Raw genomic sequence first — 23,273 nt, forward strand, 5'->3', positions numbered from 1 at the left:
AAGTCAGAAACACATTGAAAGTGGAGAGGCTTTAGTATTAGGTTGGTGCAAAAGTAACTGCAGTTTTTGCCATTAAAAGTAATGGCAAAATTTCTAAATTTCAATGGCACTCCAGCCTGGGCAACAGAGTGAAACCCTTTCTCTTAAAAACAAATTAAAAAAAGGGAAAAAATAGATTTGTCAAAATTGGTTCAAAATAAGGGGTTGGTAGGGAGCTGGGTGGGAAGGGAAATAATGCTTCATTGGCTGTGAGTTAATAGTTTTTGTCAAAAACCACGGTTACTTTTGCACCAACCCAATAGTATTGATTGTACACTCTATAGACTTGGAGGCCATTGGGATTTTCCAGAATGACCAAAGAGAATCACCTAGGAAGTGGAACCTAGGGTATCCTTTATACGCTTCTTGGCTGGCTGAAAGACGACTAAATTCCGCCTTGAAATGATGTTGTAATTTGGTGTATGGAAGCTGGTCTCTAAACTTTAAAAACATCATGTTATGTGACAGAAGCCAGTGCAAAAGACTATTGTGTGATTGTATTTATATAAAATGTTCAGAAGAGGCAAATCTAGAGAGACAGAAGGCAGATGAGTGGTGGCCTGGGGCTGGGAGTGGGAGTGAGAACTGTCTGCAAGCAGACACGTGGGATCTCTTTGGGGTGATGGAAATGCTCCAAAACTGGATTGTAGCAATGACTGCACAACTCTGGGAATATACTGAAAACCACTTACAATGAGTTAATTTTACGGCATGCAAATTATATGTTAATAAAGTTTTTTTATAAACAGGTTTCTTTTTGCATGGAGGCTGAGGCAGGGACTAAACTTCAAGGTTCACTCACCTAGGTGGCTCTGTGTGAATTCTAGACTCGACTCCACTGTAGACGTGGGAGTGCTTTTAGTTAAGATGTTATAGAAGTTCACCCCGTCTGTGTTCTGAAATATAAAGTTTATTTGGCTGTTTGTTTTGTTTTCCTATCATCAAAGCTGCCACACAGAAAGGCACATGGCTCTTTATCTTATCCAAGGACAGCTTTAGTTTTGTAAATTTGCTTGGATCAGAAAGAAATACAGCTTTGGCTGCGCCTGGTGGCTCACACCTGTAATCCCAGCACTTCGGGAGGCTGAGGTGGGTGGATCACTTGAGCCCAGGAGTTCGAGACCAGCCTGGTCAACATGGTGAAATCCCTCTCTACTGAAAACACAAAAATCAGCCGGGAGTGGTGGTGCTCAACTGTAGTCCCAACTACTTTGCAGGCTGAGGCACGAGAATCACTTGAACTCAGGAGGCAGAGGTTGCAGTGAGCCGAGATCGGGCCACTGCACTACAGTGTAGTTGACAGAGCCAGACTTGGTCTCAAAAAAAAAAAAAAGGAAAGAAAGAGGCCAGGTGGAGTGGCTCTCGCCTGTAATCCCAGCACTTTGGGAGGCTGAGGTGGGTGGATCACCTGAGGTCAGGAGCTCAAGACCAGCCTGGGCAACATAGTGAAACCCTGTCTCTATTAAAAATACAAAAATTAGCTGGGTGCAGTGGCGCATACCTGTTATCTCAGCAACTCGGGAGGCTGAGGCAGGAGAATTGCTTGAGCCCAGGAGGCAGAGGTTGCAGTGAGGCGAGACTGCGCCATTGCAGTCCAGCCTGGGTGACAGAGCAAGACTGTCTCAAAAAAAAAAAAAAAAAAAAAAAAGGAAAAAATAAAAAATAAAAGAAAGAAAGAAATGCAGCTCTGAAGTTTCAGAAACCAGCTGTGTCAGCCCACTCTCCCTGGAGTGGTAAGCATCTCATATGAGCAGTGATCAGGCCCCACAGGGAAAAAAACCAAGGGCCTAGGTGTTAATTTATAAGAAGAACAGAGCTGCAGAGGGGCCTACACTCCCAGTCCTTAGCCAGTGCATTCTTTCCTTCTGGTTCTCTGGAGTCAGAATGTTGCTTGGCAAGGGTCCTAATAAGGGAATCTGTTGTCTCCACACACTTACCTCTGCAAGACAGTCTTTTTTTTTTTTTAAAATAGAATCCATACATTTAGTCAAGGACAAGCAAGTCTTGCAGGCCTGGGTGGCTTTCTGACTCTGTAAGGAGCCACTACATCACTGCTCAGACCCAAGAGATGTATTATCTTGCATGCAATCATTTGCAGATATGTGGGGAGGCTCAGGATAGACCCCAAGTTCGACAACACCAACAACGTACCCTGTACCCACCAGAAAAAGCCAAGCAGGCTGGCCTCTGAGTTTGTCCCCTTTTTACCTGTTCAATGATCATTTCTGCTTTCCCCCACAGCTCTGTGGCTTCTCTGTAGAGCCCCTTATTTACGGCACTCAGGACTTGCTCTGCAACCTCGGACACCTCTGCCAGACCTTTGTCTTCGAGAAGAGACTGGAATGCAAACCAAGAGCAAAAAGACCCACTTTACTTGGGAACATCAATCTGGTGCTGCTGCAGTTAGGTAGGGGTAGGAGAAAGAGGGGAAGGAAGGAGAACAGAAGCTCACATATCAAAGTGTATTGTTACAAGCCACATGTTTATTGGAGGAAATACGGCAAACTGTCAACTGAACCTAAGAAGGTATTCACAGTGATCTTTCAACGTTTCTGCATATTTGAAAATTTTTGTAATAAAAATTTAGGGAATTGGAAAAATGTGTTTCTTATATCTGGAAAAATGTGATGTGTGCTGATTTTCTTTCAATTTGTCCCTGAGGCGAGCTCTTGCTTTGGGTCTTCAACTCTATATGGATGAGTAGTCCCTAAAGAGCTGTGTCATCCACATAGGCAAACTCATCCAGCATCTCTTTTCCTGGGGTCACAGCCAGAAGAGATCAGCTGGGCTGTTTACCTGCAGGGTGCAGATGTATATCTACTTACCATGCTGTACAGGTAAGGTCCCCAGGAGAGCACCGAATCTAAAAGAAACCACATATGTACAAATCAAGTATGTCATACCTCTGTCTTTCCAAAGACAAACCTAACTGTCTTCTCTCCAAAGAAGAAAGAGACAGAAGCAAGAAACCCAGTAGCTTTGGATTGGAAGGCTCCTCAAATCACCTGTACTCATGCAGGAGGCGGGCTGATGACACAGTGGCTAGAAGGTGGGATGAGGGTGTGAGGGCCTGTCTGTTGACTCTTAAGACTAATGGCACATTAATTTGGCCTGATACTGGCCCAGCAAGTGAGTCATTGCCGGTGACAGCATCCCCACAGGCAGGCTGTAGGTATGCAGGTGGAGGCTCTTATCTGTGGACCTCTAGGCCTTTTGACAGCTTAAAATATTTCTCCACCCTCACATTTCTGCTCTGCATCTTATTTGCTCCTCCAGTTTGGAGATATTAGCTTCTGCCAAGGAGCTAAATAAGGAAGATGACTAATGAGTTTGCAACAACGCAAGTGGCTATATTGCCAATTGGCTCATTCCCATCCCACAAACACATTGAGAATTTACTAAGGGTCTGGAGGCAGCAAAAGCTTAAGATATAACTGTGAGTAACATAATGCCTGTCCTTAAAGAGAACAGTAGTTGACCTTGGTTTAGACAAGCTCACAACTATTAAATACTGTATCACTAGGTAAGACAAGTGCTATTGAAAGACATGTCAACAAAGAATCAAAGACCTCAACTTACAAAGCACATTTGAGTATGTCTCTCCTTAGCTTAAAAGTATTCAATGGCTCCTTAAGGAAAAGTGTCTCAAAGTAGGTTTCAAGTAGTCTTAGTTCTGCAGGAACTAAGTCCATGTTGCCCAGTCTGGTCCCGAACTTTTGGGTTCAAGCAATCTGCCAGCTTTGGTCTCCCAAAAGTGCTGGGATTACACCACTTGTGCTTTGGTCTCCCAAAAGTGCTGGGATTGAACCACCACGCCTGGCCTGGACTGGTATTCTTTTAGAGTACACTGTGAGAAATGCAGGCACATCAGGACTTCCGTGGCCTAGCTGTTAATCACCTCCTGGGCTTAACCTTCAAACTTGTGCCTTAGTTTCTTGAAACAGGTTTGGTTGCAGTTCTCCAATGCATCCCACTTCCTGTTTGATCTGGGCCAGAGATTGGTAACCTTTCTGTAAAAGGGCAGATAGTAAATAATTTTGGCCCTGTAGGCCAGCCTATCTCGGTTGCAACTACTCAACTGTGTTCTTACAGTCTCCAAACAGCCACAGACAGTAAATGAACTTTTACCGGCCGGGTGCGGTGGCTCATGCCTGTGATCCCAGGACTTTGGGAGGCCGAGGCGGGCAGATCACCTGAGGTCAGGAGTTGGAGACCAGCCTGGCCAACATGGTGAAACCCCATCTCTACTAAAAATACCAAAAACATTAGCCAGGCGTAGTGGCGGGAACCTGTAATCCCAGCTACTCAAGAGTCTGAGACAGGAGAATCGCTTAAACCTGGGAGGCGGAGGTTGCAGTGAGCCGAGATCGCACCATTGCACTCCAGCCTGGGCAAGAAGAGCAAAACTCTGTCTCAAAACAAATAAACAAAAACAAACAAACAAACAAAAAACAAGAAAAAACTTATTTACCAGAGCAGGTGGCAGGGCAGACTTGACTCATGGGCCCTTGTTTACCAACCTTTGAAGTAGGCCTGCGTTGTTCAATAGAACTTTCTGCAGTAATGGAAGTGTTCCATATCTGTGCAGTCCAAAATGCTAGCCAATAGCCACATGTGTCTATGGAGCACTTGGGTGTGGAGAGTGCCACTGAAAAACTGAAATTGTATTTAAAAATTATAATTAAATTTATATAGTCACATGTGACAAGTGGTTACCATACTGACATGGTCACACGGGCTTAGTGACAGTGCAGATCAAGACCTTCTTGAAGACCAGGAGCATATCCATGTGTCTTTGCCTAGCACCTAGAACAGTATCTACTACTTAGCAAGCAATTAACAATTTTTCATGGAAATTAACAATACTTCTCCCTCAAAAACCAATGTTTCTAGTATAGAGGGGCAATACTTACAGTGGATCTGGAAGGATGGATTACAATCCAGACAAACAGATTCATAAGGTAAAGTGGGTCATGGCAAGGAGGAAAAGGCAGATTCCAAACAGGAGGAAAAACACTTGCAAAGCCAGGAAGCAAAGCTACTGATCTTGGAGAGACAGTGTCGCAAGGTGGTTAGGTTGCTTGGATTCTAGTACCTGCTGCCTGGATTTGAATCCCAGTTTTACCATTTAGCTGGGTGTCTCCAAGAAAGTTGCTTAACCTCTCTTGAGTCTCAGTTTCATCATTTACAAAATTAGGATAACAATAGCATCCATCCCATGGAATTGTTGTAAGGATTACATGAAGTTAGCACATGCAAAGTACTTAGTGCTGTTGTGAAACTGAGAAGACCCTGTGAGGAAGTGAGAGGGCCAGCATCGCAATTTTGAGTCATAAACAACTCTTATCTGTGTTCCCAATGAGGATGCTCAGTTATGAAACAGCACACCTCTGGGTTGCCAAGACCCGACGGAGACTTTGTCTTGTCATCAACTTGAACAAAAGAGCAGTATCTGACAAGAAACTCTCATGCTGCTGACCTAGGCTTGTGCAGTTTTATGATGTCCTATGAGATCCACCCAGGAAGGAAAAACAGATAAACAAATAGCAGCCCTCGTCTTCATGCTGACTCAGTTTTATGCTACTTCAGTCCTACCCTGCAGATGGCAAACATGAGGGCAAGAAATAACCGTTCCAAGTTGTAATGGTTATTGGGAACACGGCTCTGTAACAAGCAAATCCCTACCTTTTAGGGGGAAATATTACCTTTTATAAATGATTATTTTTTAAAAACTGAGCCGTAATCACAAATCACAAGTGTACCTTCAGAAGAGTTTTGATGAATGCATATGCCCGTGTAACCCCCTGCAATCAAGATACAGTTCCTTCATGTCCTTTTCATGCTTATTTCCCGCCCTTGCCCCTAGGCAGCCTCTCTTCTGATTTCTAACTCCGGAGTTTGGTTTTGCCTGGGGAAAATCATGTTTTGTTAGGTTAGAACAATGGTTCTCAATCAGGGATGGTTTTGTTCCCCAGGGAGACATTTCTGGTTGTCACACTGGGGTGGGTCTACTAGCATCTCTTGAGTAGAGGCCAAGGATGCTGCTGGTAGTATCCTACAATGCACAGGACAGCCTCCCACAAAAAGAACTATATGACCCACAATGTCAATAGTGCTGAGTAATCCTGTGTTAGAGTGAATGCCACCAGGATGATTGTTTCAGATGTCTGGAACCACACCCTGGGTGTCTGCAACATAAACAACTCTTATTCATGCTCGCAACACGGATGCTCAATTACGAAACTGCACACCTCTGAGTTGTAAGACCAGACGATAACCTTGTCTTGCCATCAATATGCATAACAGATGGAAATTTCACGCCAAACGCTTATGTCAGCATCAGGGAGGTAGAGGGGGCAGATGACAAAACAGATTTGCCTTTGTACTGAGCCGCACAGACCCGGATTTGAATCCTGACTAGGCCACTCATCCTATGTTGCAGAGAGCATATTTCATGACCTCTCTGAGTCTTCAGAATGCCTCCAAATGTAAAATTTGATCCTTTTGTTGTGATAATTAAAGAAAACTCAGTTCAGCCCTTAGTGGTCCATGGTAGGTGCTCTGTCTCTATATTTCTTGGATGCAGCAAATACTTTCTCTAAGGGCCCAGAACGTTCTGCTGCTTAGCCCTTTGATTTGGACAACACAGCCCAAAGTCCCAGGAAAGCATGGGCAAAGAGGAGTGAAGAAATGCCTGAAAATGCCAGACTTACCAACAGGGGAGATCCAGGAATCGCCCAAGGCAACCCCGGCAAAGTTGCACTTGATGGTCCCTTGATGAACGGCCTGAAAGAGGAAACAAGAAATGCCCTCAGGCCAGGTGCAGTGGCTCACGCAGTAATCCCAACAGTTTGGGAAGCTGAGGCAGGAGGATCGCTTGAGCCTAGGAGTTCAAGACCAACCTAGGCAATGTAGTGAGATCCCATCTCTACAAAAAGTTAAAAAATTAGTGGGGCATGGTGGTATGTGCCTAATAGTCCCAGATACTCAGGATGCTGAGGTCAGAGGATCACTTGACCCCAGGGGGTCGAGGCTAGCCTGGGCAACATGGCAAAACCCCCATCTCTACAAAAAGTACAAAAATCAGCCAGGCACGGTGGTGCTTGCGTTTAATCCCAGTTACTCCGAAGGCTGAGGCAGGAGGATCGCTGGAGCCCAGGAGGCAGAGGCTGTAGTGAGCCATGATCATGCCACTGTACTCCAGCCTCCAGCCTGGCTAATAGAGCAAGATCCTGTCTCAAAAAAAAAAAAAAAAAAAAAAAAAAGTCTGATTATTTGAGATGAAAATTTACAGAAATAGAAAGTTGAGAACTACTGATTGAAGAAAGCAGGCTGAAACCAGCATGTATAATATGATCTCATTCAGCTAAACAATTCTATATAAATGTGCACAAGAATATTTAGAAAGCTATATACCCAGGTGCTAACTATAGTGATCTCCATCAAGTGGGATGGTGAAGTTTTCATTTTTAATTTATGCTTGCTGTAGTTTCTAATATTCTATAAAGTACATATGCCACTTCTATAAGTTTTTTTAATCAGTAAATCTTAAAAAAATCCCTTATTTAAGCTCACTGATACTCAAACATAGGAGATAGAAGAAAATGTGAAAGTCTTTTACTTTTCCTCATTTGTGCCCTCACACTCACCAACTGACTGCAGTTAAGTGTGTCATGTATCCTTTTACCCTTTTGTTTGCCATCACAGCGTGCAAATCTATCTCCACATATGGAAGTGTTTTTGACTTACAAACAAGTTTATCTCACATTGTTCTACAATAAATACCCAAAGGACAACTTTCCATACTCAGTACATATAGCTCTCTGTATTCTTTCTTTTTTCTTTCTTGTAGAGGCAGGGATCTCACTCCGTTGTCCAGGCTGGTCTCTAACTCCTGATCTCAAGCAATCCTCCCACCTCAGCCTCCCAAAGTGCTGAGATCCATCCTTTTTTTTTTTTTTTTTTTTTTTTTGAGAAAGAGTCTCGCTCTGTCACCCAGACTAGAGTACAGTGGTGCAATCTCAGCTCAGTTCATTTGCAACCTCTGCCCCCTGGGTTCAAGCAGTTCTCCTGCCTCAACCTCCCTAGTAGCTGGGATTACAGGCATGCACTACCACGCCCAGGTAATTTTTGTATTTTTAGTAGAGACGGGGTTTCATCATGTTGGCTTGGCTGGTCTCCAACTCCTGACCTCGAGCAATCCACCCACCTTGGCCTCCCAAAGTGCTGGGATTACAGGCATGAGCAGGATTACAGGCATGAGCCACCGCGCCCGCCTGGATCCATTCTTTACACTGGCTGCAAAGCATTTCATCTTGGAAAGATGTACCTACTTTATTTAAGCAATCCTTTACTGACAGCCAACCAGCTGTTTTCAGTTTATGAACATTATAAACAATGGCATAATAAACATTCACTGACATACACATATGTATAAGTATTCCCATAGGATAAAATTATTGGGTCAAATGACACACACATTTAAAAAACTGACAGACATTGTCAAATTGTCCTTTTAAGTTTAAATTAATTTGTATTCCCATCAAAAGTGCACAAGAATGCTTATTTCCCTGACTTCTTACCAAAACTGGGTGTTATCAGTCTTTTAAATATTTACAAATCTCATGGACTTGGCTTACTAATAAAAGTTGAAGATTTTTCATATGTCTAAAGGCTGTTATATTTCTTTTATAAATTGCTTGTCCACATTTGTCTTTGCCCATTTTTCTACTAGGACATTGTTGTTTTTTTTGTGTTTTTTTTTTTTTCCTGAGACATGGTCTTGTTCTGTCACCCAGGCTGGAGCGCAGTACCATGATCACAGCTCACCGCAGCTTCAAATTCTTGAACTCAGCGATCCTCCCACCTCATCCTCCCAAGTAGCTGCGATTACAGCCAGGAGCCACTGTGCCCGGTTGATTTTTTTTTTTTTTAGAAACAGGATCTCGTTACGTTGCCCAGGCTGGTCTGAACTCCTGGTCACAAGCGGTTCTCCTGCCTGGGCTTCCCAAAGTGCTGGGATTATAGGCATGGGTCACTGCGTTCTGTCCTAATTTTTATTTTTAAGTTCTGATTTTAATCTATCCAGAATTAATATTTTATACGAGGCAAGAATACAAGTTTTCTATTTTCCAAAGTGATAGACATTTGCCTCCATAACATTTATTGACATTCTATCCATGCCTCAATGATTTGAAATGTTATCTTATATTAATATATGATCATATACATATAATACAAATATGATACACATACATATATATGTGCGTGTGTTTCTGGATTCTGTATCCTGTTGCAATTAATCTATTTGTCTGTTGCTACGTCAGTACCACATTCTTTTACTCACTCAAGCTTTATATCTTGTTCCAGATCTAGTAGGGCAATCTTCACTCTTTTTTTAAAAACTTTTCATGGTTATTACCACAGATTTAATCTTACTCTGCATGTACATGGCCCTATTCAAAGTGTATTTAATATCATGTGTGTATATAAAAGTAACATAATTGATTTTCTGTCCAAAACCATAACAACAAAGTTATTTTCCATTACCTTATAAAGCTCTAGACCAATGCCAGCTGCCATTTTTCCTCCATAGGACTCTGAGAAAATGTAGAATGGAACTGTCTAGTAAGAAAAGGAATTTACACAGAATGAACAACCTTGATTGCTTTTTGACTCACACAAATTAATTTCAAATTTCTATTGCATGTAATGGCCAGAAAAAACAAATCTGCTTTGTCTTCCTCCCCCATCACTCCAATCTGATTATTGCATCTGACTAGAATGCCTACTCCAGGGTCATTCTTTCAAGTTAAATATCAACTTTAAAGATGACAGAAACAAAAATCCACAACCCAATCTTGGAAATAAAAAGGTTTTCTCAGAAATCAGCTAGGCATTAAACTCTGGAGGCAGTTCAGGTTTATGCTGATGGATGTAGAGTTGCTATTGCCAACTCTTTACTTAGCTGTTCCTGAGTCTTTGCTCACCTGGAATTCTTTGTGGCAATTGAAGAAGGTCTTCAGGAGAACCATCATGTCTGAAGCCACCGTAGCTAGGTCCTTGGCATAGGCACCACTACCATTCACGTAACTGAACCCAGTGCCCACAGGATTATCCACAAATAGGAGACTGGCGGCCTGGAGCTATGTGCCACAGAGGGAAACGAAATGTTGCAATCAGTTGTTTGGTCACCAATTATCTTTGGATCATTTTCTACTAGCTCAGCAAAACCCACATAGTGAGGATAACAGTGTGGTGATGATATCCCTGTTGCCAAAAGAGATTTTTAAAAATAAGGGACAGGAGCATAGGAAAAAAACAAAACAAACAAAAAAACAAAACAAAGAAAGCCCCCCCAACTCCCCCCCCCCAAAAAAAGGGAGAGGCAAGAAGGAAAGATTAACACACATGGGAATCAAATAATCTGGGCTGTTGCTTTTCACACAATACAATGTACTAAATGTAACAAACTAGTGCAGAAAGAGGCATGCAGAGACAGTCTATACACTAACTCGAAGAAGCCAGAGGACACTCAAAGTCTGGACACACATCAGTTTTCTTGGAAATGCATCCAATTTCCACATTGGCCTGGCTTCTCTGTACACTGCAAGAACAGAATTTATTCTAATACCTTTTCCAAAGAGGTTGAGAGTTATAAAATTTACATATAAAAGATCCTGAATAATGACACAGTCCGGTCATGTCCCTTGCTGATGAGGAAATTAAAGCCCAGAAAGAGCCCAGAATGTGTCTAAGGTCACAAAATTGGACAGGCAGTGGCAGCATCAGGACTGGGACCACGGTCCTCACTGATATGGCCCTTTTAGTTCCAGAAGGCTTGGAGACAAGTTGGGATGGGGGGTGAAGGTAGGGGATGACTCTACAACCACTCCTGGAAGTGAGATTTCTGTTGGAACCAAGTACAGGAAAGGCCCAGGCCAGGAGGACAGCATGTACAAAGACCGTGAGGCAAGAGTAGGAAACCCTTAAGAAAGACAAGAAAGTGGCCGGGCGCGGTGGCTCACACCTGTAATCCCAGTACTTTGGGAGGCCGAGGCGGGCAGATCACGAGGTCAAGAGTTCAAGACCAGCTGACCAACATGGTGAAACCCCATCTCTACTAAAAATACAAAAATTAACCGGGTGTGGTGGCACACGCCTGTAGTCCCAGCTACTTGGGAGGCTGAGGCAGCAGAATCGCTTGAACCCGGGAAGCAGAGGTTGCAGTGAGCCGAGATTGCGCCACTGCACTCCAGCCTTGGCGACAGAGAGAGACTCCATCTCAAAAAAAAAAGAAAGAAAGACCAGAAAGCTTAGCTCCCAATGTGAGAGGGAGGCTGGAGGAGGAGCACTGAGGAAAGTGGAGAACATTCATAGCAATAGGTGCAGCCGGGAGAGCTGGAGCACAGAGAGAGGAATAGCCACAAGCCCTGAGTGGGGCCCACGCTGTGTAGCAGCCCTAGGGCGGGTGCGCAGTTCTGATCATGGGCAGCCTGGGCGTCAGGGCTAAGCAGGTGGACAGTGGGAGTGACCCAAGGCTGTAAAGGGAGAAGGATACGGGAGTTGACCACAGAGGGGTGAGGGAAGGAAGAGATGCTAAGAATGAGGGGGAGGTGTGAGCAGGAGAACAAGAGAGACATCGAAAGAGGAAGTCAAGATACAAGTAGGAGGAGAGAGAAAAGGACTGGGGGCTGCGGCTGGAGGGTGCAACCCTGGTGTCTGAGACTGCAGAGATGGCCAGCATGGGTAATGCAGGGTCCCAGGTGTCTGCTGTAGTAAGTTTTTGAAGGCAGCTGGAGAGGGGTTGTCTTGGAGAAAGCAAGGCAGACTGGGGCAAGATAAGTTGTCCTGAGAAATGGGAGAAGCTGGGCCAGAGAGGAGGCCTGCGGACAAGTGACCACGGCCTCAGTATTCACAGGACGAGGAAAGGGATAGCGAGGGATTGCTACATCTGTGGCCCCTCCAAGAGTTGGGCAGGGCCTCTGAGAGGCCACGGGGTAAGGTTTAGCTCAGGACCGTCCTCACTGTACCCAGGTGGTTTTCCGGGGTTTGAGATCGCTGTCAAGGGGCCCAATTTCCTCAAAGTTTCCAAATCCAGTGCTGGAACCGCCTGGACCGCCCTGTGGAAGAGAGAAGAAACAAACAAAAATTTTAGTCAAACTTAGTCTTTACAATGAATGACCACATTTGCTATAGACGGTTTATGAGTTAGTGATGGCTGGGTCAATTTGCATAAAAGACACAATTTCTCTGATGAACCAGGGACTTCCACATGAGCAAAGCTCCCCTAGTAACTGCTGAGGCTTTTCTCTTTGAAAGGAGCAGAGCTGAGCTAAGAGGTCCTCAGTGGAATGTTCTTGACTCCTGATTTTTTCTTTTCTTTTCTTTTCTTTTAAGACAGGGTCTAACTTTGTTACCCAGGCTGGAGTGCAGTGGTGCAATCTCAGTTCACTGCAGCTTCTACCTCTGGGGTCCAAGTGATCCTCCCGCCTCAGCCCCCTCAAGTCGCTGGAACTGTAGGCGCACGCCAACACACCCAGCCCAACTAATTTTTGTGTTTTTTGTAGAGGTGAGGTTTCACCATGTTACCCAGGCTGGTCTCGAACTCCTAGGCTCAAGCAATCCTCCCGCCTCAGCCTCCCTAAGTGCTGGGATTACAGGTGTCAGCCATCATGCCTAGCTGCCCCCTGATTTTCTGAGCTGGAGCCGTGGCCTGCCGCAGGCCTTGCTGACCTGAACGAGCTCTACCAGGACTAAACACTGGGCCTGCTGACTCTTCCTCCATCACCCCCTCCCCAGGAGATGGGAGACTCTTCAGAATCCCTGTGGATTAATAAAGGACCCAGACTTAGGAGCAGTTTGATCAAGCAGATTCTCTGGATATAATGCAGCAGATTCTAAAGCTCCAGGGCAGGGAGAGTTTGATACTGTGAGCGTCCATGGGAGTGGGAAAGGCAGGATTCTGAACCGCAGCTCGGTGCTGGGGGCAGTTCTAAGGGCTCTGAGGGCTTCAGAGAGAAAAGAAACTAAGAGGCAAATAGGACAGGTTGGGTGGGCTTTCTTTTTTTTCTTTTGAGATGGAGTCTCGTTCAGTCGCCCAGGCTGGAGTGCAATGGCGCAACCTCGGCTCACTGCAAGCTCCGCCTCCCGGGTTCACGCCATTCTCCTGCCTCAGCCTCCCGAGTAGCTGGGACTACAGGCGCCCGCCACCTCACCGGGCTAGTTTTTTGTATTTTTTAGTAGAGACGGGGTTTTACCGTGTTAGCCAGGATGGTCTCGATCTCCTGACCTTGTGATCCGCCCACCTCGGCCTCCCAAAGTGCTGGGATTACAGGCGTGAGCCACCGCGCCCGGCCTGGGTGGGCTTTCTAATTGAGACAAGAGGAGGCCCTTTAGGAGGTATGGTCAGGGGAAAAGATGGTCAGTGCTTTTTCTAGACAAATCCAGGGGCCAATTGAGGTGGGGAGCCTATAAGGAGGGCCCTGTCAGCTAAGGCAAGGGAAAGGGCTGAGGACCTAGAATAAAAGGATGTGGCCTCTCTGTGCACTAGCAGGATGAGTAGGAAACGGGGATACGAAAAGACAAAACGGGGGCCAGGCGCGGTGGCTCATGCCTGTAATCCCAGCACTTTGGGAAGCCAAGGCAGGCAGATCGCTTGAAGTCAGGAGTTCGACAGGAGTTCGAGTCCTGCCTGGTCAACACACGAAACCTTGTCTCTACTAAAAATAGAAAATTAGCCAGGTGTGGTGGCAGGCGCCTGTAATCCCAGCTACTCGGGGGGCTGAGGCATGACAATCACTTGAGTCCAATAAGTGGAGGTTGCAGTGAGCCGAGATTGTACCACTGCACTCCAGCCTGGGTGACACAGCGAGACCTTGTCTCAAAAAAGAAAAACAAAAAGATGAAAGGGAATAGCTTGGGCAAAACAGAAGCCAGGGCAGTTTGTGTAGTAGGGAAATCTTAAAAAAAAAAAAAGACAAAATAGAGTCAGGGCTAAAGGGCAACTAGCAACAGCAAGAGGGCCCCGAAGGGAAAGACTTTACAACATTAATGTTTTGAACCTGAACCAACCTAACTCTGATAAAATTGGAAGGCTATAAATCCCCCGATCATATGCCCTTTGTATCTTAAGATTTTCTAACACAGCAGTAAAAAGTTCACGAAGCAGATAACGATGTTAACCGCAGTCCCATTCAAAATAACAACAGAAGTAAGGGTGCAACTCCAATGTCCCCCAGTAGGGGAACAGGTTAGGCACCCACAGCACATCTACAGCATGGAATGCTACACGGCCACTTAGAATCATGAACTATGAAAAACGATGTAGCAACATTGAAAAATATTCACAATGCAATATGCAATAAATTAAAGCCAGAGATCTACCCTCCAATGAAAGCTGGGTTCCTTTTTCCTTATGGACTTAATTAGGATGAGGTATGATCAAAGCAAAAGGGGAAAAGCTGGAAATCCTAAGGGTTGGGTCTTTGTGGGAAAAATCTCAGTTCTCCTCTGCTTCCGGTAAGCCATGGAGACAGGAGACGACCTCTCCCTCTCCTCTCTTCTTATCCCCCTCTCCTCAAAAGGCAATGAGATGCTGGCTGGAGGAAGCCTCTGTTCTACATGAATATATCCTGTTGTAAAACCCGTTTTTTGTCCAGAACTTTGGGATAGGGTGCTAGCATGGCCCAGGGCTCTCCAGAAACTCTGAGACACAGTCAATGTGTCAGTGGACCAAGTGAAATGCTTCAAAGACTTGAAAGTATCCCTAACATAGTTTGCTAACCCACTCAAAAGACATGACTTTGATTCTCAAAGATTCCCCCCAGAGAAGTCAGCACACATGTCCTCAGCAGGCTGCTAAAATAGATCTCCTTTTCATCTAAATTAGTTATTTCTTCTGTAAGCATAATCTTTTTTCTTCTCTCTTGGGCCTCTGGGTAAGTGGAGAAGAGCAATTTATTCTCTTCGGTTGATAAACTTCAAATAGCATCTCAGCTTGTCGGGTGCAGTGGCTCACGCCTGTAATCCCAGCACTTTGGGAGGCCGAGGTGGGCAGATTACCTGAGGTCAGGAGTTCGAGACAAGCCTGGCCAACATGGTGAAACCCCGTCTCTACTAAAACTATAAAAAAAAAAAAAATTAGCCGGGTGTGGTGGCACACGCCTGTAATCCCAGCTACTTGGAAGGCTGAGGCAGGAGAACTGCTTGAGCCCAGGAGATGGAGGTTGCAGTGAGCCGAGATCGTGACACTGCACTCCAGCCTGGCTGACAGGGGGAGACTCTGTCTCAAAAAAAAAAAAAAAACGCTTCTCAGCTCAAAGGTCAACTAAATGTTGCAAACCCAATGGCCTCCAGGAGCCCGGCAGAGGCTGTGGAGCAGAGCAAATCAGAGGGTGGCAGAGGGGCACCTTCTTCCAGCAGCTCCCACCCTCTAGGAAAAGGGGCCACCAACACACAGCTTTGGGGACAGTGAGTTCAGGCCCTAAATTACTGTATCTCGTGATTTTTGGAAACAGGAAGCAAATGTCCTCATTTTAAAATGTTAACTAATTTAACAATCCCACTTTGCCATCAACCAAAAGGATAGCTTACAACTTCGGAAATTCAGCGTTTGTTTCAAACTGTTTTCCTAACAGCTCAGAAAGTATCCCTGGGACAAAGGAGAAGCCCCAGCCTTAGCACTTCTGCTGTTGTCTGCTCTGTCTCCCCTTTGTAAGCTTTCATTTGGGGGTAAAAAATAAAAGCTCTGCTGATGAACAAAAAGTTTGAAAAACCACCAAAATCCCCCAGATTAGACAGCCAAGGCCCAGAGAAGGAAGTATCTTGCCATGGCTCTAATTGGCAGGTAGGCACTGAAAACCCAGGGCCTCTGATGGCAGGCCTGAGCTTGTCCACAGCCTGGCTCTCCCTGCCAACTGTGCCACACCTTTGTCTCCAGCCACCAGAGGTGAACAGGGCTCCCTGGGCTGACACACAAGGGTTCTTCTTCTGTAGCATTATCATGTCTGCACCTGGGGCTGAGCCTCAGCTCTGTCCCTCAGAGGTGGCACAAGTGATAATTCCAAAAGAGAAAGGCCCCTCCCTGAAAACTGCTCATTTTCACGCTATCTCACCAGAAAGTCTGCATTGACCATCCTGGGAGGCAAAACCCAGGCGGTGGGAGGCTGCTTATAAATACCAGCATTGTTAGAAGACGTCCCAGTAGCATCCTATGGAGGTGAGCACCAGGGTCCCTATTTACTGATGAGGGGCCCAGAGCTGCAGCTGGGCCATGCTCACATTTTCCAGAGGCAAGACCATGTTCCTTAATTCCTCCCTGGTGAGGGGTCTTCCAGGTGGGGGTGGGCCATCTCTGGACGCATTTCAAAAATGCCAGAAAAGAGCCTCTGCCTGTCCCTAAAAATCTTTCCACCAGCTCCCTGCCTTCCATCCTACAATCAGAGCTCAAGGTTAAAATGCAAACACACTGAGGGAAAGGGGGAGGGTGCAACAGTCACATGAAGGTGCAGAAGGCTGGTAGCAGTCCCTTTGAAAGATCAGCTTTACTTGAGGTAAGAAGTTAGGGTCCAGGAAAGGATTGTGGGGAGAGGAAGGAAGGGTCAGGCTACCTCAGGTCTTTGCTTTGGAACCTTCCATAAAACTTTCTTTTTTTTTTTTGTTTTTTGTTTTTGAGATAGGGTCTTGCTCTGTCGCCCACGCTGGAGCACAGTGGCATGATCTCAGCTCACTGCTACCTCCGCCTCTCGGGTCCAAGCAATTCTCATGCCTCAACCACCTGAGTAGCTGGGATTATAGGTATGTGCTACCATGCCTGGATAATTTTGGTATTAAATATTTTTAGTAAAGACAGGGTTTCACTATGTTAGCCAGCCTGGTCTCGAACTCCTGGCCTCATATGATCCACCTGCCTCAGCCTCCCAAAGTGCTAGGATTACAGTCATGAGCCACTGTGCCCGGCCTCAAAACACTTTCTTCCACTATGTTATCAAATGTATCATCAGGAGTTTTCAGTGAGCCTTCTTGCAACCGTCTGGAAATATAAAGAGACTCTGACAAAAGGCTAGAATCCCCTCGCCCTCTGATTTAGCCTCCTTGGCTATACCATTGCCTCAGCCTGCCTCAGACGCACACCGAACTCCCAGGCCACACTGCTGGACCAAACCGGCCCTTCACTGCTAAGACATGAGCCCGAAAAGTAGGCAAAGAGCCACATAGGGGAGACTTGGCCTGGACCTCAGGCCAGGGTGGGAAACTACTTTACCTGAAGCCACATGACCAGCGGCAGTTCTGAGAAGTTCTTGCAGGAGTTGGTGGCATAATAGAGCCACCAGAACATGTAGGCATCCTTGCGGACGGTCACGTAACCCCATACTTCCTTGCCCTCCTCTGTGGGCCAGTCAATGACAGCTCCTGAAACAGAAGCTCAATTTCACCTTCCAGAAAAGTGCCTAATGTACAGGTACATTCCAAGCCTGGCAGAGACAGCCATGCTAGGCTAGAGATGATTTGTTTTATAGTTTGCTCATTTATCCACCCCAATACATTGCAGGAATAATGAAAAAAATCTCAGCTATGAAAAAAGAAACCAAACTTAATAGCGGCAGAGGAGGCCAGGGGCTTTCACTTTTTCCTCTACACCTTTCTGTAATGTTTGGATTTTTAACAATAAATATGAAACACTTTTTTTTCTTTTGTTTTTTGTTGAGACAGAGTCTTGCTCTCGTTGCCCAGGCTGGAATGCAATGGCGCGATCTCGGCTCACCACAACCTCCGCCTTCCGAGTTCAAGCGATTCTCCTGCCTCAGCCTTCCGAGTAGCTGGGATTATAGGCATGTGCCACCACGCCTGGCTAATTTTGTATTTTTAGTAGGAACGGGGGTTTCTCCACGTTGGTCAGGCTGGTCTCGCACTCCTGACCTCAGGTGATCTGCCTGCCTAGGCCTCCCAAAATGCTGGGATTACAGGAAATACTTTTATAATTCTGTAAAAACAAGAGAGATTTATATTTTGAATAAAAAAGTAAAAATCTCAGAATGCAATATACTGGTTTTTATATCGTATTTAATACATGAATAAGACGCCAGGCTTGGTGGCTCACTCCTGTAATCCCAACACTTTGGAAGGCCAAGACAGGCTGATAGCTTGCGCACAGGAGTTCGAAACCAGTCTAAGCAACATAGCAACACCCCATCTCTATAAAAACTACAAAAATTAGCTGGGCGTCGTGGCACACGCCTGTGGTCCCAGCTACTCAGGAGACAGAGGTAGGAGAATCGCTTGAGCCCAGTAGGTTGAGGCTGTAGTGAGCTGTGATCACACCAGTGCACCCCCCAGCCTAGGCGACAGAGGGAGACCCTATCTCAAAAAAACAAAAAACCAACCAACCAAGCAAACAAAAAACACGAGTAAAGAAGCATCACAAATTAGTGGAGCTGAGAATATTCAATATACAGTAATGGAGCAACAATTACCTTTTTTGGAGAAAAAAAGAGAAATTTAGGTCCTCTCAATACTATAAACAAAATAAGTTCCATGTGGATCAAGTACTTCAATTTTAAATTTTAAACACTAAAAATAATACAAAAATATAGTTAAATATATTTCTGATGTCTGGATGACGAAAGAATCTAAGCAAACCCCGGAGACTGTACAAAAGAAATATCGATGGAGGTGAGAACAGAAACTTGTTATATTTCTAAACAACAAAATTTCTGTACATCAAAAATAAAAAGGCAAACAGCAAAGAGTTACAACAAATACGAAAAAGGGCAATTTTCCTAACTCACGTAGATGATCTTTTTAAACTGAACGACATATATCTGTGTGTATTTAAATATATGTATCCTATAATCCGCCTACTCCAATTTTCCTTACTTTTCTAGCATCCACAAAATACGTATTAGAAAAAAGTAGGCTAAAAACATTTTCTTTGTCACTTTTTGCTAACGTAACAATTTCCAAGTTATAGTCTCTTTTTTTTTGTTTCTCAAAAACCACTCTGGGAAAAAAAAAGTAGGGAGGCTGATGTTAAAAGATGATGGGAGGGATTCCCTCGGTGACTGGAGTTTTCTGCCTTCTACTTCCTCCCTTCTCAAATTTCAAGGCCCATTGGTAAGTAAAAGAGCACTGGTCCCAACAGCCAAGAGACAGGAGTAGAGCTGTAGTGAGACCACATCTTGTAAATTTGAAAGAGCCAGGGTGGTGGCCTGTGTCTGTAGTCCCGGCTACTTGGGATGCTGAGGTAGAAAGATCACTTGAGTCAGGCAGTTCCAGACCAGCCTGGGCAATATAGTGAGACCCTGACTCAAAACAAAACAAGAATGGAGATTAAGAAAACCAGAAAGTGTCCTGAGGAGCGAAACAGATGGTTAAACATTACAGACTTAGCTATAAGGTTCTATATACAAGTAACGCACGATTATATTGTCCTTGACAACAATAGATAAGGCTGGGGTCCCTTGAGAATGACAGATAAGGCACAGGTCCCTTTTGACCTAATCCCAGGCACTTCTCCGTTGCCTGGCAGTGACTACTGGTAAAACTGGCAGAGCAACTAATTTTACAAAATCTCCCAGACACTCTGGCCAAAGGGCCAGATGATCCCCATTTTACAAAAGGGAAAACAAAACTGTTCAACAACTTGCCTAAGGTCACAAGGCAAGCTTGTGGCCAGTTCCAGTTCTCAGTTCTTGCTTCAGACTAGGAGAGGTTTTGCTGAATGAAGAGTGAAAATCAATTTGCAAGTCATCCTATTTTATTAAACACAAATCTGTTTTTTGCCAAAAAAGATCGCTGTGGGGGAAGATGTTATCTTGTTTGTTTTGATCAAGAGAAGAAAGGGCCTTATCTCAATGAAATGTCCCATTCGTGGTAGGATTTAAGGGTATTTTTGACCGCAGATTTCAGCTCAAAATAAAAAGATCTTACATCCTCATTTAGCAGCCAATCGCGGCCTTTGAATCAGGGAAACCTCATTGACCAGCAGTTTCCCCAAATTATACATTTCTGCACACAGCTTCTATCTAGGCGTAGGAGGGAACGGAAGCACTCAGACCACCCAGAGCCAGAAAACGATAGAAAAAGCACTTTGAATTTGTTAAGAAAAAAAAAAAAAAGAGCGAGATTTAAAAGCAATATAATTACACAAGGTAAGAACCGAGGAAAAGAGATGCGTTTTCAAAAGCACAACCCCACTAACAAACTCTCATGCCTGGGGAGAAAAGAAGCACGGCAGCTGGTTCGCCTCTTGCTTGAACCTACCTGCGCTCAGGCCCAGCAGCAGCGGCAGCAGCAGCAACCACCCTGGGACTGGAGAGCGCCGCAGTGCCAGCTCCATGACGAGTACCGCAGGGCAGCATCAGCAACAGGCTGGACCCGGCGCCCCATCACGTGACGGAGGCGGACGGGGCGGGGCCGGGCCGGGTGGGTCGGGGGCGGGACCGGTGGGTCGGGGGCGGGGCCTGGGCGGACGCGGCAGCTTCCTGAGACCCGCACGCCCTCTGCCCGGCAAGCCCACCAGGACACCTGCAAATGCGCAGGGGCCGTTCTGTCCACCTGGACAGGTTCTCTGTCATTTTAGGAAAAGTATTTCGGAAAGGAGACATTTGATGCAGATGTTGGATTTAGGTTGTGTGACCGGATTGAAATACTAAAGGCAATAACCACCGCCCTTTCTACCCCTCCCGTCTCTTCCTTCCCTCAGCAAAAGGACTGATGTTTTCCAACACTGCTACATCTGCGAAAAGTCACATTAAGCCAGCTGGTCGTTGCCAACAGCGGGGTTTCATTTTCAGATACGTATTTTTAAAATTATTTTTCTTTTAAAATTATGTTACAAACGTTTTGGAAATATGAACAAAAAAGTTAGATATAACTATTGTCGGCATTTGTTTTCCCATAGTCTTTTACATCATTTTAAAAACACTAATAAAGATTTTTTTTCGGTTTTTTCTTTTTTGATAATTTGTCATTAGCATTACTTTGTGTTGTTACATTATCTTCACAACAGTCATTTTAAAGAGAGAATCGAGGGTCTGGGGACGGGAAAGGAAGAAAAAGTGGATGACAGATATGTTTTCCTCTGTGTGTGTGTGTGTGTGTGTGTGTGTGTGTGTCTGTCTGTCTGTTAGAGGGTACTGAATAACTCACCTCACAGAGCTAGGAGATAAGCTACAGCAGGGGCTGTAGGAGAGGCTACTTCTAAATACTGTTTCAAAAGTACATGTAATAAAGCAAAAAACAAAAAATGTGGCCACTTCTCTTTTCCTGCTCCTTTCTCCCTCCCCTCGCCCTTGCCCTGCCATAAATAGAAGTGCTTTTTACCATGCAGCCATTGTCTGGACAGAGCCCTGACCCTGCCCTGCCGGTGAGGTGCCCCTGCGCTGAGAGCTGCGGCAGAGAAAAATATGAGGCAGGGTTCCGTCATGCTTTAAGCATGGGATGGTCCCGAATGCATAAAATCCATAATGGCTAGGCAACATATTGAGACCCCCTCTCTACAAAAAATAACAAAAATTAGCTGATGTGGTGACACGCGCCTGCTATCCGAGCTACTCAGAAGGCTGAGGTGGGAGGATCACTTGAGCCTAAGAGTTCCAGGCTGCAGTGAGCGGTGTTCCATGCTATTTGGAAGATACATAAAAGTTACATGCTTAGTTAAAAATAAATAACTATGTAGCAAACACTATCCTAAGCTTTTCCTGTCTGAAGCTTCCAAGTTGGTCTGTATCACAGGGCTTGAAATACACTTACTGCCTCACTGCAGTTAGAATTTTAGGGTTTCAATTTTTTGCCACAAAAATAACACTACAGCCAAGGCGCGGTGGCTCACACCTGTAATCCCAGCACTTTGGGAGGCTGAAGCGGGCAGATTACTTGAGGTCGGGAGTTTGACACCAGCCTGGGCAACATAGCGAAACCCCGTTTCCACAAAAATACAAAAATTAGCTGGGCGTGGTGGCACTTGCCTGTGGTTTCAGCTACTCAGGAGGCTGAGGCATGAGAATTGCTTGAACCCAGGAGGTGGAGGTTGCAGTGAGCCGAGATGGTGCCACTGCACTCCAGCCTGGGTGACAGAGTAAGACCCCACCTCACGCATGCACAAAAAATTTGTGCATCTTATAATATGCTAATATGACTTCAAAAGGAAAAAATATAAATAAAATGTCACCTCTAGTTAATGATATTCATATTGAAGTGTTTAGGGGGAGGCCTACCAATGTATACAATTTTCTCTGAAATGTATCCAGATGCTGACGCAGTGACCCATGCCTGTAATCCCAGCTCTTTGGAAGACCAAGGTGGGATGATTGATTGAGCCTAGAAGTTTGAGCCCAGCCTGGACAAAATAGTGAGACCATGTCTCTCAAAAAAAAAAAAAAAAAAAAAAAAAAGGTATCCAGAATATAAGATGGATTGATGGATAGGATAGAAAGAAGGTTGCCTACATGGATAAATACATGATAAAGCAAGTATTACAGTGACATTTTCTTTTTTCATTACAGTTTATAATCACAGGAACAAAACAAACAAAAACCACTTGTAGAAACCAGATTAAAGCTTGTCATCCTTACAGGTAGTGGCGAAATTCCAATCTTCGGGATTGGAGTGGTCTTTGTTTAAGAAAAATACCTCCTTGGTTCATTGAAGTTGGAGTTGGGAACTGATAGCATAGGAGCTGCAGCAAAGGCAACAAAAGATAATTGCCAAACTGTGCGGCCCAGGAGAAATGTTGTTTTGCTCCTAGGAGAGGAAAGAAGAGAGAAAGATGAAAAGAAGTGAAGGCTATATATAGAGAAAGATTAGCTAAACAGAGCTGAGGCTGGAAGAAGAGCCAGTGGAAATTTCTCTGATGAGGAGTGGCTATGTAACCCCCTAGTGGGTTCTTTTTGCCTGCTGCCCAGATAGAATCAGCCAATTTATGAAGGCAGGAGAATTGCAATGGGGAAACAGTTTAATTCATGCAGAACTGGCTGAAAGGGAGACTGGAGTTTTATAATTACTCAAATCAGTCTCTGAGGATTTGGGGGCTAGGATTTTTCAAAGATAGTTTAGGGGTAGGGGCAGGCGTGGCTGGGCAATGGGGGCTTGCTGCTGATTGGCTGGGTTGGAGATGAACTCACAGGAAGTTGAAGCTGTCTTCTTGTGTTGATTTGCTTCCAGGTAGGGCTGCAGGAGCAGTTGGTAGGTCCAGGTGGAGCCAGGTGTCAGACATGCAAAAAAACCTGAAAAGA

General features: G+C 45.0%; 1 protein-coding gene across 2 annotated transcripts in view; it reads right to left on the bottom strand.

Moving 5' to 3' along the window:
- SCPEP1 (serine carboxypeptidase 1) overlaps nt 1–20,429 on the bottom strand; it is a 29,389-nt gene extending 8,960 nt beyond the window's left edge. Inside the window, exons 1-9 of one of the 2 annotated variants that reach the window (XM_008011370.3) lie at nt 20,302–20,429; nt 17,303–17,451; nt 12,072–12,161; nt 10,029–10,184; nt 9,589–9,663; nt 6,753–6,825; nt 2,865–2,902; nt 2,248–2,376; nt 842–935 (exon numbers count right to left, since the gene is read on the bottom strand). In XM_008011370.3, the coding sequence (XP_008009561.2) occupies nt 842–935; nt 2,248–2,376; nt 2,865–2,902; nt 6,753–6,825; nt 9,589–9,663; nt 10,029–10,184; nt 12,072–12,161; nt 17,303–17,451; nt 20,302–20,377 (880 nt within the window). In that variant the 5' untranslated portion in view covers nt 20,378–20,429. The remainder of the gene's footprint in view (nt 1–841; nt 936–2,247; nt 2,377–2,864; nt 2,903–6,752; nt 6,826–9,588; nt 9,664–10,028; nt 10,185–12,071; nt 12,162–17,302; nt 17,452–20,301) is intronic. The other variant, XM_008011369.3, reaches the window with a different exon arrangement.
- Between the last annotated feature and the right edge of the window lie 2,844 nt (nt 20,430–23,273).

This window comes from Chlorocebus sabaeus, chromosome 16 (assembly GCF_047675955.1).
Source record: "Chlorocebus sabaeus isolate Y175 chromosome 16, mChlSab1.0.hap1, whole genome shotgun sequence".
NCBI classification, from domain to species: domain Eukaryota; kingdom Metazoa; phylum Chordata; class Mammalia; order Primates; family Cercopithecidae; genus Chlorocebus; species Chlorocebus sabaeus.